The sequence below is a fragment of the Scardinius erythrophthalmus genome, assembly GCF_964197995.2.
Source record: "Scardinius erythrophthalmus genome assembly, chromosome: 3".
Lineage (NCBI taxonomy): Eukaryota > Metazoa > Chordata > Actinopteri > Cypriniformes > Leuciscidae > Scardinius > Scardinius erythrophthalmus.
This window is the reverse complement of record NC_138223.1, coordinates 37,620,326-37,647,870: the sequence shown is the minus strand read 5'-3', so window position 1 is coordinate 37,647,870 and position 27,545 is coordinate 37,620,326. Positions and strand designations below refer to the sequence as shown.

The window sequence follows — 27,545 nt, the reverse complement described above, 5'->3', positions numbered from 1 at the left end:
CTGCAGAATCCGACAGGTGCGCCTTGCGCTCGCGAGAGGTTTTTGACATACGTCAGCATGACATCAGAGCAAGGCGGACAGCACTCGGACACATTTCTAACCGGAATGCATCTCGCGCTGATCACCGGTGATCGATTCTGCGCAGATTTTGCTCATCTCAAACAAGCCTAATGACTTGCTCTGGAGGCAGTCATATGCAAATGTTTTGCCCATGTGACGTCACTGGTCACCCAATATAAAAAAAGGTTGTTTTTGGAGCTTGATTAAATAAATGCTTTGTTTATAATGAGGACATTTTAAACTACCAAACTTCAAGGATTTTTTTTTTTTTTTTTAATGGTACAAAGACCTCTTAGTACATGTCAAAAGATCAAGGCATATCTGATTTCTCATGTCATGACTAATAGCGCAAGAAAGGAATGAGACAAGCACAAATAACCTTTAAAGAGTCACAGTAAGAATTTGTATTTATTTAATTAAATCAGCAAGAAATATAGAGTAAGACAGCTAGAGTGCTTTGGGAAGAGAAAGTAGTCGAGGTTATCTGGAAATTTCACAATACACAGTCATTTTGCAGTAGACAATATTTCATTTAAATACATAAATTAGACAGACAACATAGAAGACTCTTAATCTGTCAGTTCCTAACCACAGATTCAGTGTTCATTTAAAATAAATCTTGCATACGGTTTTCTTACAAAGGTTCTTTGAAATGCTGACAGAGCTAGAAATGCTGACAAAATTCTGGAAATCTCTTTTTCCAAAAAAGGCACATTTCTGAGCATTAAATACAATAAAGGATTATTTCTGTACAAAACAAAAATCTGTGAATGCACAATTAGGGTTAAAGGACCATAATAAAAGTAAAAAAAAAAAAAAGATTCAAGCTGCAAGGTGCAAAAGATCAACCGGACGAAATTAAAACTGAGGTTATTGTAAAAGCAACTTTGAAATGTAACCATTTAAGACTAGTTCCCTCAGATTTGTCTCCAGTATTGCATTGCAAGGTTTTCCATTGGAAAAATTCTACTGAATGTCATCACTTCTTGAAAATATTGGCTAATGATTCTAAAAGTCAGAGGACGCAGGCAGTGATGCAGGCCTGGCAACATTTGTAGGTACAGTGTGTCTATCATCCCTGAGACTCCCAGTTTTAGACTAGGAACCAATGACATCTGTGACGGTGAACTGACTGATCGAACTGCGAGAAGTTTTTTTGGCAGCTTTGCCAGACCACACCTGATCCGGTAGAGACGAGAAGTATGTTTCTGCTAGATGATGTCTAGCCTCAATACATTTCCTTATATCATTAGCATATCTGAAAATGGGTTCAACTAGATACTTGGCACTGGCAAACAAAAAAAAAAGGCTTAAAAAGGATCAGGTTCATAAAAGGCATACTACTGTGACTGAGGGGATCAAGTCCAATTTTGTCACAATTTTTACAAGCATTTTTGGTCAGGACTTAGGAATACACAGAACACACAATTATCAGATGTGGTTTTCATTTCTAAATGCACAGATGGGATCACAAATTAGTCTCGTCCCAGGACGGGTCGTTCATACTCTTTAACACTTTCCTGACAATCTTCTCCAGCTCTTTCCGTGCCTTTTGTTCTTCTTCAAGAGTTCGCTTCATTCTCTTGTTATCCTGGAGATGTAAAATCAGAGCACCCGGGTCACGGCACCAGATTTTGACTTTCAACGAAATGGCATCACATTCAGCATAAAGGAACGTTTGCGTGTGTCATGTGGACTGACCTGCTTAAGTTCTTGAACCTCATCCCTTAAGGCATACACTGTATCCACCAGACTCCTGCAATGAATATCCAGATGAAAAAATCATGAACAACTACTTTTTTATGTGCAACATTATTGTAAGATTAATCATGATAAATGACTGCATTAAACTGAGAGCCCTAATGACAATTTAGCAATATTTTAATGCAAATTAACTGCATAAAACTATGATCGAACCTTTCTTCGAGTACAGTTTGACCATTGCTCTTTGTCTCTTCCACAATGATTTTCTCCTCCTCGGGAAAAAGCATATGTGGCCCTGGCTCCTTCCTTGATCCTGAAAGAAGTTTAACAATGTAAGGTTAACAACTGAACTGTAACTGGTTAACAGACTCATTGACAGAGTGCCAATTGTACATATATCTATAGATTTTATTCTCTCTTTTTTTCAGTTTTAGTTAATTATAGTAACTGAATTGTTCAGAATTTTAGGATGGGGCACTATTAAATGTGAATGCTTCTGTCCTATGAAAGCCATGGAGCAAAAGCAGTGAAAACATCTTTCTTGCTCTTTCATGTCAACCATCTCTTCAATATGTTCCCAACTACAACTAACTTCTATTAAAGCCCTCAAAAACAGCTCGTCACATTCAATGCAAACAAAAGAAAAGAAAAAAAGTTTTAATTTTGATGTGTATATACGAGCAGCAGCTCTTACGGGACATAGAACCAATTCTGTTAGTTTGAGTTATCCATATAGTGTCATAGTCCGAGTCTTCGGATTGGTCAGAGGGAAATCCGCTGCTACGACAACCCACAGCATCCACATACGATTGGCCGACATCAGCCAGCACATGATTATGCATCAAATCAGTGCCCTGCCATGCTAATCAGGGATGGGGAAATCAAACCAATCATATTGGAGAGGACGGGTGGGTTGAGAGGATGGACCAAACCAAGATGAGTAAAGTGAGGGACGCCCAATAAATTATATATAAGTGACAAAAGGAAATAAAAAAATATAACAAAAAGCAATAATAATGGTAGGACAACATAAGAGAGAAATGGGTGAAAAAGAAAGGAATGAAGGAAGGGAGAGGAAAAGAGACAAAGATGCATGTTAAAAGAGCAGAAAATATTAGATTGAGCAACATGGTAAAGAGTCAACACACATTTAAATAGAGAATGCCACAAGAATTAAAAAAAATAATCAAAAGATGTTGCAGTATTTTACAGACATATCGAAGAATGTTTATCAGAGACTTCAATAGGACTTAAAATATGGGCCTTCTAGCCCAAACACACTACCGTTCAAAAGTTTGGGATTGGTACGATTTTTTTTAAATGTTTTTGAAAGAAGTCTCTTATGCCCACCAAGGCTCTATTTGATCAAAAATACAGTAAAACAGTACTGTTGTGAAATATTATTACACATAATTTAAAACAACTGTTTTCTTTTTTTTTCGGTGATGGCAAAATGTTATTTTTGACAAATGATGACAAAAATAATTTTTCAGCATCATTACTCCAGTCTTCAGTGTCACATGATCCTTCAGAAATCATTCTGATATGCTGATCTGTTGCTCAATCAATGTTGAGAACAGGTGTGTTGCTTTCAGAAACTGAATTTTCTCTGGATTCTTTGATCAATAGAAAGTCTTTACTGTCATTTTTGATCAATTTAATGCATTCATACTAAATAAGGAATTAATTTCTTAAAAAAAGAAAGATTATACTGACACCAAACTTTTGAACGCTTATGTATATTTGAACCTTTAAATTGGGACAAATTTTAGTTATATTTCCTTCACTCATTACACTCGTAGTATTCAAAGAATATGAAAATCACAAGAGAATACATGACACACGTAAAGAGTACATACTTGAGTTGAGTGTTTGCCGTGTTTTAGCGCTTGTGCAGTATGCTTCGATCACTTTCAGGATCTGAGCATCCTCCTCCAGAGCTGCAGTGCCTTATGGGAAACAAGAGGAGCACAAAAGATGTAACTGATCAGGTAACACTGAGATGATTGTAAAGGGACTGTTTTCTTGCAAACAGTAAACACAGAAAGTAATGCATGTGACATGTTAGTATAATAAATACATCACATGCATATGTGAAAACCAAGGGCCTGTTTACATCTGGTCATTTCATGCATTTTCTCTATCCGATTAAGAAAAGACTAGGTGCAAAAGCCCTCCGAATCGCTTTCGAGACCGATTTAAATTCGATCACTCAAACCACTTCAGAAGGTGGTCGCTTTGCGAATGAAACTGGACAAGTGTGAATGCATCTAGTTGTTAAAACCACATGTAAATTTTACTTCTCCCAAAATGTTAAAAAATGAACGTGTGAGAGCATGTTATAGGATATGACATGTTATAGCCAGATAACGCATCACCACAGATGTGCAGCTGCGTATCTCTTCAGCAAGCTGACGTGTAAACCGCTTCAAATGAAATCTCGGATGCTAAACACAAAATCATCTTCATTAAAAGTAGTGAGACTAAATGATCTTACCAGTGCTGATGCCGCTCTCTCTCCTATAATCTGTAATCTTGAAATTAGCTGATGACAAATAAAATGCAGTTGCTTTCGTTGACCTGAACTCCATTAAATTTGCATATAGCGCGGGGTAAGATTTATATCCGTTTTGCGGAAACACATTTATGTGGCCAAAGTGTAAATGGAACTGTTTTAACAAATGAGATCGCTATCCGATCAGTATAAACACAAAGTGACCAGGTGTAAATAGGCCCTAAAGAACTTAATTTTTTTATAGAGTCACGAGTGTCATACTTTTTCTCACAGCAAATTCCTCATCAGATGGCTTCCTCTCAGATTTTCTTTTGGGCAGAAGCTTCTTCATGCTTTTAGGACTTCTACTGAGATCCTGAAGACATACGGAAATTAGATGCAAATATGCAAATTAAAAAAACACCTCCATACAAAATAAGTTTATTTGATAAAAAATGGTTAGCTAGTACATACTTTGTTTCATCCACAAATCCAGAGTGTATCATATGTAAATCACTGTACACATATTGGTTTATAGCTAGTCTTCTGTTAGAGATGCTGTTAGTGTGTTAACATACAAATAACATCTACCTCTTTGTAACACAACGCGGCTGAGGGTTTTAGGGGCGGAGCAGGTCGGAGGCAGCTGAGACTCCAGGGCTTCTGGGTTTTGGGGGGTTCAAGGGGCCCCCACATCATCCCACTGTGAGGAGTTCCAAGTGAAGAGAGATGAGGAAGAGTGTGGTAGACTGGAGATCCGCTTGTACTGCGATTTTCTGAGTGTCTGGACGGGGTGAGAGGGTGAGACGGCAGCTGAAAGGGAAGGACAAGATCAGATGAGTGACTGAATATCACTGAATTTCTGTCCTTTTCAATATAGGTAAGACTTTGAAATTTTTTTTTTAAAGAAATTAATACTTTTATTCCACAAGGACGCATTAAATTGATCAAAAGTGACAGTAAAGACATTTATAATTTCCCAAAAGATTTCTATTTCAATATGTATTATTTATTTTTTTTTTACATTTTCTCAACATCAAAGAAATGTATCACGGTTTCCACAAAAGTATTAAGCAGCACAACTGTTTTTAACACTGATCATAATAAGAAATGTATCTCGAGCAGCAATCATCATATTAGAATGACTTCTGAAGGATCATGTGACACTGAAGACTGGAGTAATGATGCTGAAAATTCAGCTTTGCATCATAGGAATAAATTACATTTCATAATATATATTAAAATAGAAAACAGTTATTCTACATTGTAATAATACTGTCCTGTATTTTTGATCAAATAAATGCAGTCTTGGTGAGCATAAATATTTTCTTTCAAAAACTTACTCACCCCAAACTTTTGAACGGTAGTGTATGCGTTTGTGGAAAGTGCATGTTTCTCACCGTATGGCAGGGAACATTCTGTGGTTTCAAGTTGCTGGTTGAAGTGCGTTTGGTCTGCCGGTGTAGATGATCCACCCAGTCCTGAAGATCTTGCTGGTTATTACAGATTACCTGGATCCGCTCGATCATACTTCCTGCATGCAAAAACATCATCAAATAGCAATATTACCATGTAAAAACCACGAGGACAACTGTCTGGGAAACTTACCAGATATTTCAAAAGCATTTTTTGTGGTGTCACTGTCCTCTATTTTATTAACAGCCATTCCAGTCAGAGGAAGCTTCCCCTGCGTAAGACAATCAACCAATAAACTGTCAACATTTTAGAGCATACATGACCAACTAAACAGCCGATATTCATTCTGATGGAGTAATATGAGACAAGAGCGTAATAGAATAATATGGAGTCTGAGATCTGGTCCCTCCAGGATTTTGCAATCTTGTGATGAAATGTGAGTTTATTAAATTCATTACATTATTTAACTGGATACGCAAGTCTTACATTTTAATGAACGCAATCATGTAAGCTGTGAAAATTGCAAAAACATTATTATAAAGGTCCTTGCACACTGAGTCCGAAATTTTCGCATGCGTTTTTTCGTATTCGTGAATATTCGTGATTCGGTGGCTCTAAATTGTCAAAACATCATTCAAAATGCTTGCTACGGATGCGAAAAACGCAGAAAATCGAACCTGATTCGATTTTTTTTTTTGACGGACGAAAGTTTCGGAGGCAGTGTGCAAGCGTGATTGACATAACGTGAGGTCGTATTTATTTTTTTAACGTGCGGAAATTTCGGATGCGAATTTCGGACTCAGTGTGCAAGGGCCTTAACTACTATATTGTCAAAATATGAAATATACAGTGTGTACAATTTGGTATTTTCTGAAAAGCAGTATCAGTAATATTTCTAGTGTCACCATTTGACTTATGCATGGGAGTGCCAGGACCACAAGTGATTTCAGTAATTATGCAAAAAATATATATATATATATAATTATTATTATTTATATAACAGCAAAATCATTTACCTGGTAAATGAAACCACTCATTCGAGGACTGGCAGACAACATGAGAAGAATGTGAGGAAACAGCAGGAGGTATCGCTCGTTTTTCTCCTGAGGAAGCAGAATATTACAATAAAGATTTCATTTTGACTTTACCATTTTCTTTTTACTGAATTCAAAATCAGTAAAATTTAAATCTTTTATAATACTCTTATTAATATGGATGATATCTGGATCATCTTAAACCAAGTTTTTAATTCAGGGGTACATAAAGAAGAAATAAAACATTTGGAATACGTTTCTAACTATTAACTAACCAGTGATTTGTTAATTACTTTAAAGGCACACTATGTAGTTTCCGTTTTTCTCAAACAGCGACCCCTAGAGTCACTGTTGAGTACTTGTATTTAACGTTACTGTCGTAAATACCACTCACGCAGAGCCGTCTCTGCACTCTTCCGACCGCGCTTTCTTCGTCGTCATCGTCTGAAATGCGTGCTAGTGTCTTCCATAGAGGCTGCTTCACATGTTGTTGATGTATGCAACGTCGTGCCGTAAAGCAAGTTGTGATTCTCGCGAGATTTGGCGGGGCGCCACCTCTCAAACGTGCATTGCTGGTTTTTCCAGCGGCGTCCACCCCCTGCTTTGCTATCGGGATGATTCGCCCTGCTACGAGTTCGTTTACCATCGAAATGATTTCGAAGCTGTTATATTAAGGTATAAATCTTGCATAGTGTGCCTTTAAATGTAAATATAGCTTGTTACACTGGGTGTCCCTGATGGTTGTTTGAATGCTTAAAGATAAGATTATTTGATGACATTCACCTCAGCGCCGTGGTTCTGGATGAGGACTTGAGACATGTAGAGAACCGAGCCCAGGGTCTTAATGCCCTCCCCTTCCCAGCCCCGAATAGACTCCATCAGAATCTGCAGCTCAAGCTCCTTCCTCTTCCTCACTTCCTGACACTGGGCCTGAAGACACAACAATAAACACACAAATAAGCACTGCATCCCATCCTGAAAGATAATTTCACTCAGACAAACAGCTCATCATCATTCTCACACATCTTTCATGCTTTAATACTGGTGAAAATCAAAGAAAATCCATGATGTTGACCTTATAATACTCACCGAGAGATTTTTAAACACTGTCATGCTCTTCTGAATGTCTGGATAATCTGGATGAAGCGCCTGGGCAGAACAAAGGAAGAATATGAGTGAGTTAAACTGGTTTACTCTGTTTATTCACACTACCAATCAAAAATTGCATTTTTTTTTAAATAAAGATTTTTATTTAGCAAGGACACAATTAAATTGATCAAAAGTGACAGTAAAGGTATATCACATTTGTATCTTTATGTTGCTGTTCTTTTTAATTTTCTATTCATCAAAGAATCCTCTAAAATTGTAATAATAGGTATGTCAGAGTTTTTTAATACAAGTAATAATTTTATTCAGAAAGGACACAATAAATTGATCAAAAGTGACATTTATAGGCCTGGTTTCACAGACAGTGTTTAGATTAAGCCAGGATTAGGCCTCTTGAGACAAAACAATGGCAGTAATATATTTTAAGATACGTCAGTGCAAGTTGCTTTCAGTTTAAACAGTTAAAACATACATTTTAGTCTGGGACTAAAGCCTTGTCTGTGAAACCGGGGGATAATGTTACGAAAGATGCTGTAAATGCTGTTCTTTTGAACTTTCTATTCATCAAAGAATCCTGAAGAAATGTATGGAAATGTGTGTCATCACAGGAATGAACTACATCTTAAAAGATATTAAAGGGATAGTTCACTTTGAAATAAAATTTTGGTATGTTTTAGCTTACCTCAAGGGCATCCAAGATGTAGGTGTCTTTTTTTCCGCAGTAGTTTCAATTTTGATATTTTTAGGTCAAACCGTTCTTGTCTGTCAGTCATATAATGCAGGTCAATGGTTACTGTCTCAAAGAGCATGCACAGAGTCCAAATTAAAACAATTCCCTATCGTAAGTACACATTGATGGCCTAAGACACGAAACGAGCGGTTTGTGTGAGAAAACGAACAGTATTTATATCGTTGTTATCTCTTGAACACAGCCGCGTCCAAGTGATCTGAGGGCGCGGGCGGGTATAGATATATACACTAGATGTCGCCTTGGCTACGGTTTCGTTCCAATGAACTGCTGTAGCCAAGGCGACATCTAGTGTATATATCTATACCCGCCCGCGCCGTCAGATCACTTGGACGCGGCTGTGTTCAAGAGATAACAACGATATAAATACTGTTCGTTTTCTCACACAAACCGCTCGTTTCGTGTCTTAGGCCATCAATGTGTACTTACGATAGGGAATTGTTTAATTTGGACGACGGGGAATTGTTTTAATTTGGACTCTGTGCATGCTCTTTGAGACAGTAACCATAGACCTGCATTATATGACTGACAGACAAGAACGGTTTGACCTAAAAATATCAAAATTGAAACTACTGCGGAAAAAAAGACACCTACATATTGGATGCCCTCGAGGTAAGCTAAAACATACCAAAATTTTATTTCAAAGTGAACTATCCCTTTAAAATAGAAATCAGTTACTTTAATGGCAATAATATTTCACAATATTACTGTTTTTACTGTATTTTTGATCAAATAAATGCAGCTTCTGAGAGCATAAGAGACTTTTTTCAAAAATCGGACCAACCCCAACCTTTTGAACGGTAGTGTACATGCAGACAGTGAGAGCAGTCCAGTACCTCCATGTGCCGCTCCATCTCTTTCAGTAGTGTGGGGTATTTCTCCAGTCTCAGGAAGGGTTTGCTCAGGCCTGTGGTGAGTGTGAGGATTCCAGGAGTGTTCGCACCTTTACTTTCCATAAACTCTCCTAGTTCCTCACTGAAACATACATAGATGCAAGAAGCCACTGAAGTCATTAGAAACGTTGCATAGACTGTATTTTTGACACACACACAAAAAAAACGTTGCCATATGTTAATCATCAATGCACCGGGTTCCTGTGAGTGTGCATACATGTGGCTGTGTTGTTTGTGGACGTTTCCGGAAGTGCATTGTGTTGTGTTACGCACCTGTGTTGTGTGAGAACGTTAACCGCAGATGGATGGTTGGAGCAGTAGGTCACGTACAGACTCCTCATCTGAGGAATGAGGGACAGGAAGAAGCCTCCTATTCTCTGCTGACTATCTGGAACTCTGCACACAACACACATTTAGGAATAAATAATGATAAAGCTGAACAGAGCTGAATTCATAACTACCACTAGATGTCGCTGTTGACTGATTGAATGAAGGAGAACTCTTACTTGACGCTTTCCTCCAGTGAATGCACCAGTGTCTGCTGGAAAGAGCTGATCTCCTCTAGATTTCCCATGATGTGACTGATATCTGACACGCTGAGCCTAGAAAGAGAGAAAGAGAGAGAGAGATTCAGTATTCACCTACTGTCATCTCTGTTTATGTTGGACTCTTGGTTTGTGTTCTTACCTGTCGGTGGGCTGCAATGCTCTCAGATATGTGGAGAGGAGAGTCTGCAGCTCTTTACAGTATTCGGTCTCAGTTTGTACAATATTCTGAACCACCTGTGCATTTGACAAAAAACAACAACAGTTATGCATGTACGACAGATAAAATTAATATTTTAGAATTTTTAAACTATTATATCGCAACAGTGTAATGAGATAAGACAAGTACAAATGTCATACAAACGTTGTGCATCTATAATAAGTGTACACTGATAGATATTAACAGTGTGCAATATTAAATGCCTAAAGTACCTAATAAAAGCTAATGACAGTGAAGTATACATACATGCATTATATAAATCTATAATAAATATTTACATGTAAATTGACATGGCTGCTGCTGATCCTGAGGGTTAAAAGCATCAGCCTCCAGGGGCAAAAAGGGCTAAGTATATATGATTTGTCTCTTATTCTCATCCTAATGCTCAACATTCAGACAACGATATTATGCTGGTAAACCCTTAACCCATAGCACTTGTAGAACTGACCGGTCAAAAGCAAAGAGACCCGAGTCCATTTCAACTTGCACATTATCCTCGCAGACAAAATACTACAGGCACACAGAGAACAAGATGACAGAACTGGGCCAGTCCTTGCATGTCATGATAAAGTCTGATTTCAGTCTAACTTAAGATTTAAAGACACCTCTGGTTGTGCTGAGCTATTTGACCTCACTGAATACATCCTGGCAGTTAAAACCTCACAATGTCACAATAGAGCTTAATCTGTCCTCAAACATACAGAGGATGAACCTTGAAATGCAGCCAATAACTGACACAGCGTTAAAGCATAATCCACAAAAGCTGAACAAATCAAATATTGAAACTTTATTTAATTGTAAAAGTTTTGGGTGATATATTCTGCAGGTTATCTAAGAATGGTGAAAAAAAAAAATATTAAAAGGAGTTGAGAGGCTCAAAATAATTTTTTTTTAAAAAAATCATATATATATATAGTTTGTATATATATTGTATTTGGACAAATACATATTTTTTAAATTTAATTCAAATTACAAAATTAATCCATAGTGATATTTGTATATCAACATATTTTAGAAAATATAACCATGCTGATTTTTTCATCCACTTAATATTACCCACTTGATCAAATTAATCAGCAGAAAAACATTTACAAGCTCAACCAATGTAAGATTTAGTTACAGTGTAGCCATAAACTAGCTGAAATATTTAATAAATAAAGATGTAAGGGATGAGAAAGGCGTAGAACTTTTAACATCTAAAAATCTTTCATAGGAGATCTGCTTCCACATAGTGTATGTGGGCTTGATCAGTAACTAAAGATACAAGAAATACACTTTTTTATGTTGCAGGATTGGATACATTTTAACAGCCTCATCTTGAAAAATTCCATTTTTACCATCTGTCCCTCAAGAATGAACCGAGACCAAGTCAAAGTTTGTGTGTAAACACACACACGGGAACAACCACTGGCATAAACACTGGACACCCGGAGATGACAGCCTGACAGTTACAACCATTACAAACTGTGTCTTTCACATGAATCTCCTCCCCTAACGCTGCTGTAAAACACTGAACTCCACCTGACCTCAATCTCTTGTCCAGCCTGAAACACGCAGACATACACTCTTCATTTTCAGCCAGTCTGCCTTACGCAGTCTTTAGAAGAGTAGGGTCCGTTAAACATGACACGTAACCAACACAGACACACAGACACAGACAGCGCAGGGCCTCAGGCACAGCTGTTCCCCTGGTCAATGAGATGGAAAAGATGACCTATATTACAGCACGACAGAGAGACAAACACACACACACACACACACACACACACACACACACACACACACACACACACACACACACACACACACACCAGTGAGCACTGATAACCAAATACAGGCATTCATAACAACACATTTACATATGAATATGCAAACACAGGCTCAAACACACAGGTTTTCTATATCAACACCTCCAAAACACACTAATGTGTTCACATATTTGTTTTTCTATCATAGTGGAGACTTTCCATTGTTTTAATACTGAGCTAATGATATGATTTCTATCTCCCAGTACCCCCCTAAAACTATCCCTCATACAAACCTTTCCACATTTTCAATCATATTGTTTGTTTACTAAAGGCTGGAATACACTTCACAACTTCAACAAATCGGAACAGATTTTAAAATACTTGGCATCACACACTTGCCGATTTTGTAAATGGTTTAAGTGAAAAACTGGTCATAAACAACTGAGGATCACACACTTCCAGACTTTCAAGTAGTCCCAAACACAGCAAACTCACAGAAACACATGCCCATTGCTATGAAAAGCATGACAGGTGAGAAAAAAAATGAGCTAAGCGCATTTTGGATGGGTAGACTCGTTCAGTATGGACTCCAGCTGCCCAAGATCTTCAGACTATTGTCGACTCATCTAGACTGCAAAAATCAGAGCAAAAGTCGTGTAGAGTTTTCCAGCCTTAAGTCATTTTCTTCATGCAGATTGTGGACTGATCTTCACAATTAAATGTTGGATGTATAGTTTATCCTACTTTATCTGCATAGAACACACTCACATAAAGCAATATATTCTATACCAAACCTTAACCTTCGGTTTTTGTTTTGTTGCAAAATATAACTATTTTATTGCCCAGCTCTTTATATAAAGTTATATAATTTCTTTATATAAAATATACAGTAGTGGCCAAAAGTGATTTTTGGTTTTTAAATGGCCTTACAAGTTTGATTAATCCATCAAAATATGAGAAATATGTTTCATATTTTTTAAATATTACAGAAAAACAAAACAATAAACCAAGTTGCGGTATTTATCTGAAAAAAAATTTTGGTTAAAAAAACTCAATCTACAGCTACAGGCTTAATTTACAATGCAAAAAATGGTAACACTTTACAATAAGGTTTCATTTGTTAACAATTAACATTAGTTAACTACATCAGTAAACATTTCTGAAGCATTTATTAATCTTAACTATCTGTTAAGATAAGTTAATGAACATAAATTAAAGAACAGTTTTATTTTTAACAACTAATGTGAACAAAGATGAATAAGTACTGTAACTAATATCTTGCTCGTTAAGTCATATTAGTGAATTAACTAACCTTAACTAATTGTAAAGCGTTACCAAAAAATGCAAATAAAACCAAAAATTTGACTGCAACATAATTAGTTATTAATATTTTGTTGGTTCTCTCTCTCTCTTTTTCCACGTGCTCATTTCTTTTTGTGTGGCAGCCCGGCCAAAAATGATGTCTGCACAATTTGGCATGCATCACTTTTGGCCATTACTGTAAGTATGTATAACTTGTTCTGCATACATACAGAAATACAGAATCCTTGAGTAGCGTGATATATACAACTGTATATAACATTTCTCAACTCCTTGGTTGCATGTATCTTTGCAAAATGTAAACTATTTGATCGCCCATGTCTAATATGCTAAATGCGACTATTAAGACATGAAGATAATAAACATTATAAACATTAACATCACAATTTTCTGTAAAGCTATACAATCCTTGTGGTAACATTTGGTCCGCACAATTTAGGCAAAGCCTGACCAACACACACACATTAATAATGGCTCATTGGGTTTGCAGAGGCTCAGAGGGAGGCTGCTGGGACACGTCGCAGGAGGAAATGGAGCACAAGAAAGGAAACTACGCACACGCAGAGAGACATATAAATGACCTGAAATTACATTCATTAGCAGAATTGTCATTGTCAGGATTGAACTTGTGTTCCTTCTTAGTTAATGACATAAATCAAGACCAAACCCGGAGTAGCATCTGCTGGTGGGTGTTTAAACTTGGATTATTAACTCTTAAGTAACTCTGGTTTGGCAAGGCTTTTAAACCCAGATTAAAGCCTTATGACTATAAATTCAAGGATTATTAGTCTAAAGCCAAGTTTGGGAAAACCGAAAACGCTGCTTCAAAATAACCCTTAAATCGAATATCCTCGCAACGCAATGTTTCATGCACAACATTACTCCAAAAATTCACACCATTCAAAAGTTTGCGGTCAGTAAGATTTTTTTAAAAACAGTAATATTGTGAAATATTATTAGACTTTAAAAGAACTGTTTATATATATATATATATATATATATATATATATATATATATATATATATATATATATATATATATATAAATTTCTGATTTGAGGCTCAAGAAACATTTCTTCTTATTACCAATGTTGAAAACAGTTATGCTGCATGATATTTTCTAAAAACAGTGATAGAAAGGAAGTCAAAGTCAATCTTACTGACCCCAAATGTTTAAATGGTAGTGTATATATATATATATATATATATATATATATATATATATATATATATATATATATATATATATATATATATATATATATATATATATATACACATACATATATTATATATATTGACTTTATTATAGGCATATTGATGTTAATGTCAATAAGAATGGAAAGAGAAGGATTAGCCAATAGTATTTACTTAAGTCGATTGCGCTCCAGTTTAAGTCTAAAATAGTTAATATCATATTACCCAGTTCTAACATTTTGGGTGTGCAGTGCAATGTCCAAACAGCTCTGGGGAAGTCCAGTTAAACAGACATAGGGATGTTTTATAAAAGTATTAGATGCTAAAATTGTCTTCCATCATGTGCAACAAGTCTGTAACAATCTCCAAAAACCTGACCCTTTAAAAATGACTCATAATGCAGCTATAACAATCGCATTGAGATAGCCTCCATAATTCATAATATCTTAAACCTTAGTCTTATCTGTCAGGTATAGTCAGGGTTGGTGGTGTACTTGCCTATTTGGTTAGGGAAATACTGGTGCAACACAATATTCTGCACACAAATAATCAACTGGTTCCACATGGGAGGCGTTACATGCAACACTACAGCACATCTCTCTTACCACATTATAGTAAGTCTTGCAAAAGTTAGTGGTCTCAAGGCCCTTGGGCGGACTCTTCAGTGTTCCAGACTTGGGAGACACAGGTTTGTCTGTTTAAGAGAGCAAAAACAGAACAAAAGGTAAGAAGGTCGCCTTAGACCAACATCTGGAAGCATTTTGTTTCTGTTATTGGATATTAAAGTACATCTCTCCTGCAGTGAGCAGTCAGTGCAGCAATATTAGATTTAGATAACTAGAGGGGGAGATGTGGGTTTACAGGAAAACATTATACCTCTCACGTCAGACAGAACATTTCAATCCATATGGTTCATTTACACTGATCTCAGTAACATAATGTGTGAACTTCCAGGAATCATCAATAGCAGCTTGAACATTCCTCATCGTGCTTTTGCTCATGCGAACAATCAGATCATTAGCTACGTTTTCATCCAAACTTGTGCGCAAAATTGGAATATCGCATAAAACATTTGCGAATAAAGCTTCCATTCCATGTGTTCAAGAGAATAAAATCGCCACTCCCTGTGAAATTGATGGAAAATATCTGTAATAAAAATAGCAGTTGCTGCAATCAGGTAAGCAGAGTTAGAGATTTGAGCAAATCTAGTTTTAAAGGACTAATTCACCCAAAATTCCAATTTTGTCAGCATCCATTCATTTACTCTTATGTCATTCCTAGCCTGCAGCCATTTATGAGATTACATATGAAATCAATACACTATTAATGTCTACTACAAGTGATGTATTTACCACAAGTAAATCATATAAAAGTCTGAATCACTAAGTGCTCAGAGAATGGAGTGAACTGGAGTGTGAAGCCATATTCAGAGGAAAAGGGAAACGGTGTCATCTGGCCGCTGCACTTCCTGTCTTTGTTGTTAGATTGTGTTTCCTTCCTGTTCAGCTCTGGAAGTTCAAACTCTGATGTCATCCTAAACTATTTCCATTCAAACTGGGTTGAATGCACATTAAGGCCATTTCCCCATACATGCGAGGGAAGCATCTGTTTGGCATCATGATGTGCATATGCTATTTATGTTTGGGCTGGAGAGCGAGGGTCAGTGGGTTCTGTTTATACTACAACATGCATACACTAACATAAGGCTTCGTAAGAGCTGGTTATTTAAAATATACAGTGCCTACAGACATTAATACTTTTATTCAGCATTAAATTGATCAGTGAAGACAGTGAAGAATTTATTTCATTTTTAAAGATTTCTATTTCAAATAAATGTTCTTTTTATCTTTCTATTCAGCAATTAACCCTGAAAGAAAAAGTATTAGTTTCCACAAAATCGAAGTTTTTTGGCTTTAAGTATGAATATGTTAGGCTTACTGTTATCTATCACCAAGTGTGCTCTAAAACACTGTCAAGATTTGCATTTAGAAGATGTAAGCATTCAAAACTTAGTCTCTCACTTCAGCCAATATGGCCAATACATAACTCTGCACTTCAGCTTCTCATCAGATATTCTGTCCAATCAAATGCTCTCTAGAATCTAATGCCTCCTACATTATAAATAGACGCTGAAGCTGCAGTTAAAATCGGTCGCTTGTTCACACATTTAATATTTTCTACAAAGGATTCAGTGTAAATATGCTTTCCATTGGGGTGAATGAAGTCTTTAGCCCCGCCCAACTATATTCGACTATATTGAATCCGACAGTAATGTTGCAGCACAATGTTTTCACCATGGGTCACTATTGCTTTGTCTGATATAGATCGTTTGATATGTACTGAATATTTATACTGTAGCGCCACAGTCAAACTGAATAGTTGTGATTTGCTGTTCTTTCTTTTACGTCGGTTTATCGGATACGAAAGAAAGCACAGAGAGGACGCTTCTTATTATGGTTTTGATTGAAGTCATTCGCTATAATCCTGAATACAAGTTTTGTCATCAGTAAGACATTACAACAACACGTTTCATTTTATTCAAAACACAACACTGCAAATGACAATGTATATATTTTTAACTTTATCGAAAAGGATGAACTGTGAATATAAGAACAACAGTGTGACAAACAATGGTACATTTCATTCCTAATTCTGTTTACACAAAACACTGCACGTTATCATTTGTCAACTATAATTGTGGTAAGTACTTAAAGGGATACTTCACCTCTGGAAAGATGAATGTGTATTTAAAATAGGTCATTTATGTAGAAGAAATGTGAAGACATTTTTTAATTTGGAGCTTTCTAGACTGAGAAAAGCCAGAAAATTTATTTTTGGCTTATGTGGATGAAAGACAACAACTCCCAGAATGCACTTGCTTCACTGCCCTAGGAGGCCACGCCTACCGGTTAGAGAGCGCAGTTGAAAACAACAAGGTTAGGCTACCAGTGAGTCTCCGTGACGAGTCTGCCTGGGATTTCGAGATCGCCCAAAATGTCCGGGATTCGGCTTTTGCGTTCTACAGTCGCCATTCATTATGTTTACTGTGGCGAGCAGGACGAGGCTGACGGCCGCGGGAGAACGGCGCGAGGCCGGTGGCGTGATTACTGAGACGCACCGGTCTCGTATCTCTCACGGAGGTGCGGGAATTTTCTTAGCAATGTTAAAACGCACATCAACCGATCACTTGTTTAGCGTTCAAGTAAACACTACATTCAGATTCACCGATCGGAATGAATTCAGTTAGATTGAAACAAGAGGTGTGCATGTAAACAATGAATGGCGACCGCAGAAAGCAAAAGCTGAATCCCGTACATTTTGAACGATCTCGCCCGCCGGACAAGTCCGGGAAAAGGAGGATGGTAACCCCTACTACTCAGCTTTCTCCTACTACTCAGCTTTCTTCACAGAACAAGAGCCTGCTAGCTTAGCTTCCAAAGAAAGACGGCTGACACTGTGAACATTATGTGAGTGAGATCCCACCCTCTATGGGCGGGCTGAACACATGCAGAACAGCGCCATCTACTGGCTGTAGTCTTTAGCCTCTGGCCAGAAAATTCTCCGATGACGCAAAATGACGAAATTAAATGCTATTAAATTACATTTTAAATTTGTAAAAAAAGTCACAATATTACTTTTAGTTTAGATTTGATTTTTGATCAAATAAATGCCTTGGTGAGCATAAGAGATGTCTTTCAAATCTTATTTGAAAATGGGGGATGAAAATATTTGCAGGGAAAGGTCAAATCTTAAGTACTGGCACAACTAGATCAGCAGAATTTTGTAGAATTTGAGTAATTTTGGAACAATCGGCTCTTCAGATGAAGCGTCCTACCAATTACTCTTTTTATTCTCAGGTTGCTGCATCGTATCCAGCACCTGTACATGGAGTGGATGACCACATATTTCCCAGGTAAGCCTGTAATGGTCACATAATCTCAGTTTTGGCTTTTGCAGAGAGCAGCCATTCAGTTCTCTTTTGGCACATTTTCATTAAGCCTGTAAGTCCTCCTTTAATCGCCCTTTTAATGGCATGGACCTGGACAGATTTTACATTCTCAACTCGTAGTGCCTCGTAGAGTCTCCAAATAAATAAAAAAACGAGACTTTAAAAAAATATAAATATCACTCAAATATTTTAAGCTGGCTAAAATGTTGACAGCCTAACAAGCAGCTGCCCATTGCAATTTTCTGATCCATACACATACTCAGCAGGTCTTTTATGAAAATATTATGCTAACACTAGGACACAAAAGAAAGGGAAATGGGGTCTACGAAATTCTCTGAAAGTTCCCTTATCTCTTCTGCTTTTCTTGGCAGTCTGTGAGAGGAGTATGAGTAAGACAAATCCCTCTAGTTCACTTTGCTTGTCTGGTCTTGCAAAAGCCTGTATCTGTTGTCTTCCCCTACAAGAATTGGTCAGGGTTCAACTTTTAAGTAAAACTTTTAAAGGTTTAAAAGTGGCAAATACTAACCAGAGCCTTTGATCTCTTTGACATAGTTGCTAGGAAACCAGCCGCTCTTGCCATTGAAAGACCCCTCCCACCAGCCGCCATCTTCCTGCCGCATCACCTGGATGATGTCCCCCTTACTGAAGGACAACTCATCCTCATTGGTCTGCTGGAAGGTAAACTTAGCTTTCACCAGCACCTGAGGGACACTGTTTTCAGACATGTCCTGGAGAGAAAGAGAGGAGAAAATACAGAGAGCCATTTCTAACAGTTTCTCATTCAGCGTATTTGTGTGAGGTTTCAATTTGCTGGCGTACAATGTAGTTTTTCCACTCAAAAACATGTTGCACGCAGAGAATTGAACAGTACCTTTGACGACCAATCTTAAAATAATTTCAGTCTGTTTTCCAGGAGCTTAGAAAAGGCATTTTATTCTTCATAAGGGTGTGGAGTGGTTGCGATTCTCACCAGACTGCGGTACTGGTTGTTCTTGTGTCTGGATGATCTCCTGTTATTGGACGAACAGTTGAACGAGTCAAAGGACTTGATCCGCAAAGAGGACGAGTGACGAGAACACACAGAATTACTCCCTCCACCGGACTCTACAACCAGAGAATAATGATCAGCAAAACACACACAGATATTTAAATAGGGATATTCCAAAGAAATGTATTGTTTTTATATACAGCTAGTCAAATACTGCAACCTAGCTCTAACCGTAACAGAAAGAATTATCGGTTATCAGTATCGGCCACAATGTTCATATCGGTGCATCCCTAGTACCCTTTCAAAAGGAGGTGGTTTTGAGATGTTTTGTCAGATTTAGCTCACTTCTGGGTACAAATTTGTCCCCAAAATATGGTTAAGTAGGCACACACACACTTAAAAATGACTGTTCTCACACACAAACACAGCTAGGCAATGCTGTTAATAAACTAATTGACTCATTTTGTAAACTTCCTGTCAGACAGCTCTGATAATGCAGGCGTGTCAGACATATCTCACCTGAAGTTGCTTTGTTGAGTGCAACCAAACAATTCAAGACCTTGGAGAAGTTCTGGCCCTGAAACAAGTCATTGGCCTCAAACACCTGCAGAGGGAAAAATGCCACGATTACATATGCTAAAAGCAAAAACGTGAATGAAAGTACAGAATCTGCTACTCTTAGGTCATGCTGGTAATCTTATCCTAAAGGAAATTAAATTATTTAAGCAGATGATGGATTGTAATGCATGTCATTTAATGCTACTTACGGAAATCAGGAGGCCATATGCAAAACAGCAGAACAGTAACAATCATTCATAAATGTATGTGCATATTCTGCAGAATTTAATTTCCTTTTCCAAATAAAACAAGTCATTGCAGAAACTTACAAACATTTATGATGAACAAAGATCCTCTATCAAATGTGCTTGCTTCACTGAGGGAATATGGGAAGGGAAGGTGATTTTGCTAAGCTCAATGTTTGTGTGTGGGTTTCTGGCTCTCAGACTACCTGCTGCTCTCGGGGCCATCTGGACACATAAGCTCATCCTGAGCAAAATGAACTGCCCCAAAACTGGCCTGATCCGACACTAGCTTGACTTTAACTCTTCAAAAGATACAAGGTAATAAGATGGAGATGGAATGGGGTCCTTGATCTATGTCCACACACAAAATGTTTCCTGTTTGTTCAGCTTGTTTGCATTTGATTACTATGATTATTAAAATTAAGGAAACCATACATTTTGGTAAAATCAACCTATGAATGTTTACTTCACTGCCCAGCTAGGATATTTTGATATTAAAAATGTTTTTTTTATTTTATTTTTTATTTTTTTATGCTGTTTGCAAATCATTTTACTTGATGTAAAACAATGAAACACTTGATTTTAGCATGTATTAAGAATGTAATTTGGGTTAATTTGTCTTAAAAGTAACCTGTAACTTTATCAAAACAATTTTTCTGCTATGTTGATTGGAGAGATTTTGTTTAATTTCATAAAACGAACAGCCTACACTTTAAAAGTTCAAAAGTTTGGGGCCAGTAAGGTTGTTTAAACATAATAATAAAAATAATAATAATTTTATTCAGCAAGGACACATTAAATGACCAAAGGTGACAAAGACAATAAAAAAGTAACATTTTAAATTTTAAAGATTTCTATTTCGAATAAATAATGTTCTTTTGAACTTTCTATTTATAAAAGAATCCTGAAAAAATGTATCATGGTTTCCACAAAAATATTAAGCAGCACAACTGTTTTCAACATTGATAATAATAAGAAATGTTTCTCGAGCATCAAATCATGAAATTAGAATGATTTCTGAAGGATCATGTGAAACTAAAGACTGGAGTAATGATGCTGAAAATTCACCTTTGCAACACAGGAGGTCTGAATTACATTTTAAAATATATTCAAATAGAAAACAGTTATTTATATATTTCACATTATTTTCTTTAAAAAAAAAAAAAAAAAAATCACCAACATCAAACTTTTGAATGGTAGTGTACATTAATGAACTAAATTTGACACTTTTGCTCCACGGGAATGTAGCAATCTAAAAACAGTTTACAGTTATTTAACACAAGGATGAATTTATCAGGATAAAGCTTCTTTCATCAGTTTGTATCACTGAATTAAGAAATGTGTTTATTTGCTCAAATGAATTGGGTGAACCAAATGAACACAAAGACATTTCATTAATATTCAGTGCTTGATACAAGCCTAAAGTCCAATCCCCAACACTCAAGCTCCATCAACAATCACACACATCTGAGTCTACATTACATCATCTGCCATCACTGTAGTGGAATTAAATTCCCTCCTGCTCTTTCTCTTTAAACCAGCCACACCATTTGAAAAAGTAGATTTAGTGGAGTGCCTGCCTCTCTTCATTCCGGCCTGTGCCAAACCCCACAACACCATTAATGAGCTGGCAGCTCTGCCCATTCAAACACACAACTCCATTCGCCACAATAGAGGGCTTGTCTGAACCTCGCACAGCTGGCTAGAAGAACCGAAGACACTGGCACTCATGAAACACACAGTTACACACACACGGAGCCATATCCGTCCCACACAACAACACTCATATAGAGAAACAAATGGCGCACATAGCAACATACGCAGACAGCACCTCTGTTTGCTGAAAGACCTCAGTTACACGATCATGCTGCAAAACATGAAAGGCCGATAATAACCTATAAAGATATATATATAGGCTAGTTCTAAAACTCGTTCTAACACACAACACAGGCCCGGGTGGGTGGGTGTATGGGGGGAGCGCAAGGCTTACCTTCCCCTGGCCAAGGGCTTGTCGAATTTTCATATTCATTTGCCTGCTAAAAATACTGTTTCCACGTTTTTAAAAAAAAGTGATTTTTCTCAGAATTGCGTAATATAAACTCAAAATTGCAAGTTATAAAGTCAGAGTTGCGTCACATACAGTCGCATTTGCGTGTTATAAAGTCCAGTACTTGCTGGCCCAGAAAATGTATTAAAGACATCGTTAATATAGTCCAAGTGACTCCAGTGGCTCAATGACGTGAAACACAGACGCGCTACGCTATTACACTACATGAAAAGACTCGAGGCCCAGAGAGAAGGAAATGAAAAGTGGAATAAAGTCGTTATTTTTGTTTGTTTTTGCGCATTCTCGTCGCTTTATAAACGTAAGATTGAGCCACTGGAATCACTTGGACTATATTAACAATGTCTTTAATACATTTTCTGGGCCAGCAAGTTATAGTGTCCATAAGCCTATGGAGGAGTGATCCAGCTCTCAGATTTCATCAAAAATATCTTAATTTGTGTTCCGAAGATGAACGAAAGTCTTACGGGGTTGGAACAACATGAGGGTGAGTAATTACTGACAGAATTTTCATTTTTGGGTGAACTAACCCTTTAAGATGCATTTTGATCGATCGGATCACAAGTGGACGACGCTAAATACAGGTGTAAAGGGGGTCTAAAACGTTTTGAGCTTGTCCACTTTCGACCACTTCCAGAGGTAGTCGAAAAACGCATTCGACCGGATTACTTTCTTAGTGTAAACACTCATGTGGTCGAATGCGCTCGAACAGCCACAAAATACCGCCTTCTCTCCGCCTACTGAGTGTGACCTAACGTGTAAACGAAAGGTGAGTTTGACTTGAAGAGGCGTTGCGCAGACCGATCGGTGTCTGACATCATATGCGATGAGAGAGCAGACGGATCCGTATGCTTTCGCATTGCTCCACTTTGTACTTGGTACTTTGGCGCCATACATTGATCGGTCATCAAGCCAAACACACCTATTATCAAGTGGTACTCACTGCAGAGCTAAATGACATCTAGCTCTTCCTCTCTGGACATCATGAGTTGAGCTTAACCTAGTCCAGCTTCACCTCTGTGAATCTAATGGGTGGAGGGATTTGGGTTATTGTTAGCGTATGGTTGGACCTTCTAGCTCCGCCCATTATGCCCAAATTACATCCAGAGAGGGGAGCTGGACTTCACACTCCACCCATGGCTCTGCAGTGAGCTGCCTCTCAACATTATGGAAAGCGCATTAGTCAGACGGGATTTAAACTTTGTCGGCTGAAGACCCAAGTTTGGTTTGAAGATGAAAAACATACCAAGCACAATGTTCTCTCACCATTCCTGATTTCTAACACAAACTCACAGCGTTCGCCGTGGTCTTGCGGATATCAGAGCAGAAACAAAAGCTGATGCTCTACGTATATTTTTCCGCCTCCAGTCGTGTTCGTAGCCAATGTAAAGCTTTTTCGGACGAAATAATTAAATTATTTCATTATCTCCGCTGGTGTGTGGACGCTAATATAGTTTTAGCGTCCACACTTAAACTATAACACTACAACTAAAACTTTGGGACTTAACAAACACAGAAAAATTACTGTCGGCTTTTCTAAAAACACTCAAGAGTGACAAAAAAATATATAACATTCAAAGATTCAAAACAGCTCTTACTGACAGAGCAGCAGTCGTTGAGAAAAGCGTCATGAAACCAACATGTTACCATATTATATCTGAAAGAAATGCATTACATAGCCAGTGCAAGACTTCGGGCATTGCAGTAAATCAAAGGTCATGTGATTGCACTGTAATGTGAATAATTTATGGCTGCATACTGTGATCTGTATGGCACGCTTTTTCAAGAAAAGACGTGCAGTCGCCTGTACAGACATAGAGAGCTGCAGGACAGAATGGGCAGAGCTGGATATGAATCCAACATTCAGGCATAAAAATAGGTTCAACAACAGCACTGCTTCAAAATCCAATAAAATAACAGCGTGTGGGTGAGGGATCTGATCCAATCTCACACCAACACCTAGTGGATTAGCGTGAAGAATGAGCTGCCAGAACGCCATGTTTACAAACATATGAACTGTTATAGTACATCAACACTGATATTTTTGTTACAATACACTGCAATTTTCAGCAAAGCCCTTATCTTGATAAACAAGTCTGGACGACTCTGGTTAAATTTTACCTGGAATTGAGAATTGCCAGAAGCAACATCCATTAACAATTGGCTACACCCTGTAAATTACTGAAGGGAAAGTGTCCATTATGGAATTTTAAACTCAGATAAAAATTGGACTATTTACGAATGTAATCCAGCAGTCGCTGTTTACAACAGATTCACTAAGATCACGTTTCCGTCGCAAAATGTAAAGTTTATTATTGCACAGCTCTACAAATAAATTGGATATATCCAACTAGATCTGCATAAATACAGTACAATCAAGTACAGCTACTATATAGCAAATAAAGCTACAGCTTGATTGTTTATTTGGTTGCAACATTTAAACTATATTATCGGACAGCAATATGTTTTAAGTTGGACATCCAACTCTATCCTCAAACATACAGCATACTAACGTAAAGCGATATATTTACTCTACAGAAAATCTTTACAAAATGTAGCCTAAACTATATTATCACCCAGCTCTGATCTGTTAAATCTGACTATAATAAGGTATGAAGGTATTATAAATATTAACATCATGATATTCTGTAAAGCTGTGTATGGAGAAAAGCGCTATTCAAATCAAAGTGACTTAATTGACAATGACAAGCACATCATTTTCAGATTAAGGTCCACATTCTGCTTTATTCTGAAAAAATATTTCATATGTACAGGTAAATCAGCATATTGTTAATAAACTAAGGCATGTACATTATTTTCTTGAAATACTTGCCGTTGGGATTTATTGTCACATTTGCGTGTAATTTGAACTCAATTAATTCACATTCACGTCCTAAACAAGTAAACATGAGTACTTGCAAACCGCCGGTCACTCTGCGCTTTTAATGAATTTATTGCTAATGATTTTTATTTTAATGTTTATTTATTTATTTTTAATTAAATCTGTCTTCAACAGCTTGACTGTTCACAGCTGTCAGTAAACACAAAAGTACAGCAAGCTTCCTGGACATCTACAAATGAGACATTGCAATGTTGCATAAATCATTTAAGGAATTGTCATGGTAAAAAAAAAACAATAACACTAAATACCACTGTAACCGATGTAGTAATAACTCTGAAACCAAAACACAAAGGATTAGTCTGTTCTCAACTACAGCTGAGACTCAGTCTGGCGACCTGATTTACTTCAAACCACACATAGTCACTGAATCAATAACAGAAATATACATGAGAGCATGCAAATGAAATGACCAAAACAGAAGCACAAACATCATGCAACACCCACCTCTACTTGATATACTGCACAGCCTTTCACAAACTCTCTGATATTACTCAAACACTCGTCCTTCCTCGGGTCCTGATAGATCTGAAAATGAAGCGAACAGGTCAATCCTCTCACGAGCCGTACTTTTAAAAAGGTTTGTCAAGAAGTAAACAAAACCCTATGCGATTACGCCATTTGTTTATATCACAGATCATCGCCCCGCTCCAGCAAAAAGCCACTTATTCTCCACAGGGAAGTTGGCGGAGGAATAGCGGAAATGACGTGCTCTAATAGCTTGCGGTTGGGTTCAGTGAGAGGGGCATGTTGGCACAGGCAAACATTACCTGAGCTGTCAGAGCAAAGTCTAACATCTTCTTCATGATGGGCTGCCTGTAACTATGCGACTTATTGTTTATACAACAGAACCTTTTCAACAATAGCACTGAACATTTTAGTGCAATATTACATATTCCCAGAGTTTATTATCACAGTCTTAAGACATACGATTACTGCAATGTCAGCATCGAAGATTGTATTGCTTATAAATTAGAATACATTTACCACACTGTCTGTCAAGACTGTGGTTGATATATAATTCACAAAACGTTTTTGAATTATTAATTTAAATACAACCACTTAATCATTTATATCATATGTGGAAAAAAAAACTAACCTGCAAAAATAAGGATGCTCAACGAGAATGTATTATTGTTGAAATGTGCTCAAATGAAATCCAACTATCAGATTTCTGTTTATAATTAAAAATCTCTAATTATAAATAGCGTTCCACCACCGACACGTGTTAATATATATATTTAGGAAAAAATATATGAATAATTTGAAATAATATTTTAGACATGTTTGGGTATATTATTTGTTCACTCATCTTGGACATGTCCGAATTATACGGTTCGATTCAAAGAATCAGATTCGTGAACGATTCGCTGAAAAGATCCAATCTAAAAGAATTCTTTCACAAACCGGACATCGTCGTTTCCTCTCTCTCTCTCTCTCTCTCTCTCTCTCTCTGTCTCTCTCTCAATTCAATTCAGCTTTACTGACATGACAAAAAATAAATTTTGTATTACCAACGCATTAAAACAACATATATATGGTTTGGAAAATCTGAACATTTAGTAAGTATATAGAGAAAATAATAATAAGATAATAATCGTTCTCTCTCTGACAGAGTCAATGGCGGACGACTCGTATGGACGAATCCCAAGGTTAATTTCCGTTGATATATTTTCTGCCACACATCACGTGCGTTCATTATTCCTGTAATCTCTTGTCACCGCAGATAACACGAGGACTTCTTTACATAGTTTCTATTGATCCCCTTTCTCTCATAGCTGATATAAATAATAATAAAAACAGTAGTATTTTATTGTACAAACGTACACTGGTTCATCACAGCGCGTGCAGTGAACAACACAAAACGCGCGCGCGAAGACAAATACAAAGGTCTGTGTGTCACATCTGTGTTTTTGCGTAACTGTGTAATATTTACTCGAATATGAAACTGCATGAGCACATTAACAGCTTACCGTATAAACTGTACCGGGTCGCAGTCGTTCCAGTAGTTTACACAAAACCACTCCATCTCTGAGAGATGCCTGTAAAAAGCCTTCAGGGTCCGATAGTGTCTTTTTGGGTGATTCCAGGACACCCAGCGTTATCAACCATGTGATGGTCTGTTCCGCCGAATTCATGACCTCATGCGTCCAAAGCTCAAACGCGATAATCCTCAAGCAATCGAATATGAAATCTGTATGGAATGACAGCAGAAATCCTGTGTAGTCCACAGCAACAGCAGCAGGACATTAGGAGCCAGGGCTCTGGTCCCTCCTTTTTCCCTGGATGTTAGGGATGACGATTTGTTTAGAGTTATCTGGCAGGTCCGGTTTCCCTCGCCTCTTCTTTTCATCT

The 27,545-nt window shown here is 37.3% G+C and overlaps 1 protein-coding gene across 2 annotated transcripts; it reads right to left on the bottom strand.

Annotated features, from left to right (window-relative positions):
- Positions 1 to 335: 335 nt before the first annotated feature.
- arhgef7b (Rho guanine nucleotide exchange factor (GEF) 7b) lies at positions 336 to 27,545 on the bottom strand. 2 transcript variants are annotated; one of them, XM_081362001.1, is made up of 22 exons: positions 27,164 to 27,541; positions 25,638 to 25,718; positions 19,943 to 20,027; positions 19,406 to 19,539; positions 18,962 to 19,163; positions 15,092 to 15,180; positions 10,144 to 10,238; positions 9,963 to 10,058; positions 9,730 to 9,852; positions 9,400 to 9,538; positions 7,798 to 7,857; positions 7,492 to 7,638; positions 6,691 to 6,777; positions 5,867 to 5,945; positions 5,659 to 5,792; positions 4,850 to 5,071; positions 4,541 to 4,634; positions 3,624 to 3,713; positions 2,459 to 2,626; positions 1,978 to 2,077; positions 1,762 to 1,816; positions 336 to 1,651 (listed from the first exon to the last, which is right to left on the bottom strand). In XM_081362001.1, exons 1-22 carry the CDS (start codon positions 27,326 to 27,328, stop codon positions 1,529 to 1,531), a joined length of 2,568 nt encoding a protein of 855 aa, XP_081218127.1. In that variant the 5' UTR covers positions 27,329 to 27,541; the 3' UTR covers positions 336 to 1,528. The 2 variants fall into 2 exon arrangements, with proteins under 2 accessions (XP_081218127.1, XP_081218126.1); XM_081362000.1 differs by lacking the exon at positions 2,459 to 2,626 and having other exon boundaries at positions 27,164 to 27,545.

What these genes read in the sequence shown, in the direction of transcription:
- arhgef7b (XM_081362001.1), bottom strand. Translation starts at nt 27,328, where the DNA reads ATGAATTCGGCGGAACAGACCATCACATGGTTGATAACGCTGGGTGTC. An exon ending in AGAATGTTCCCTGCCATACG is followed by an intron (nt 5,072 to 5,658) that starts GTGAGAAACATG and finishes CTTCCCTTTCAG; the next exon opens with CTGCCGTCTCACCCTCTCAC. An exon ending in CAGAATTGGTTCTATGTCCC is followed by an intron (nt 2,078 to 2,458) that starts GTAAGAGCTGCT and finishes AACTTCTTTCAG; the next exon opens with GATCAAGGAAGGAGCCAGGG.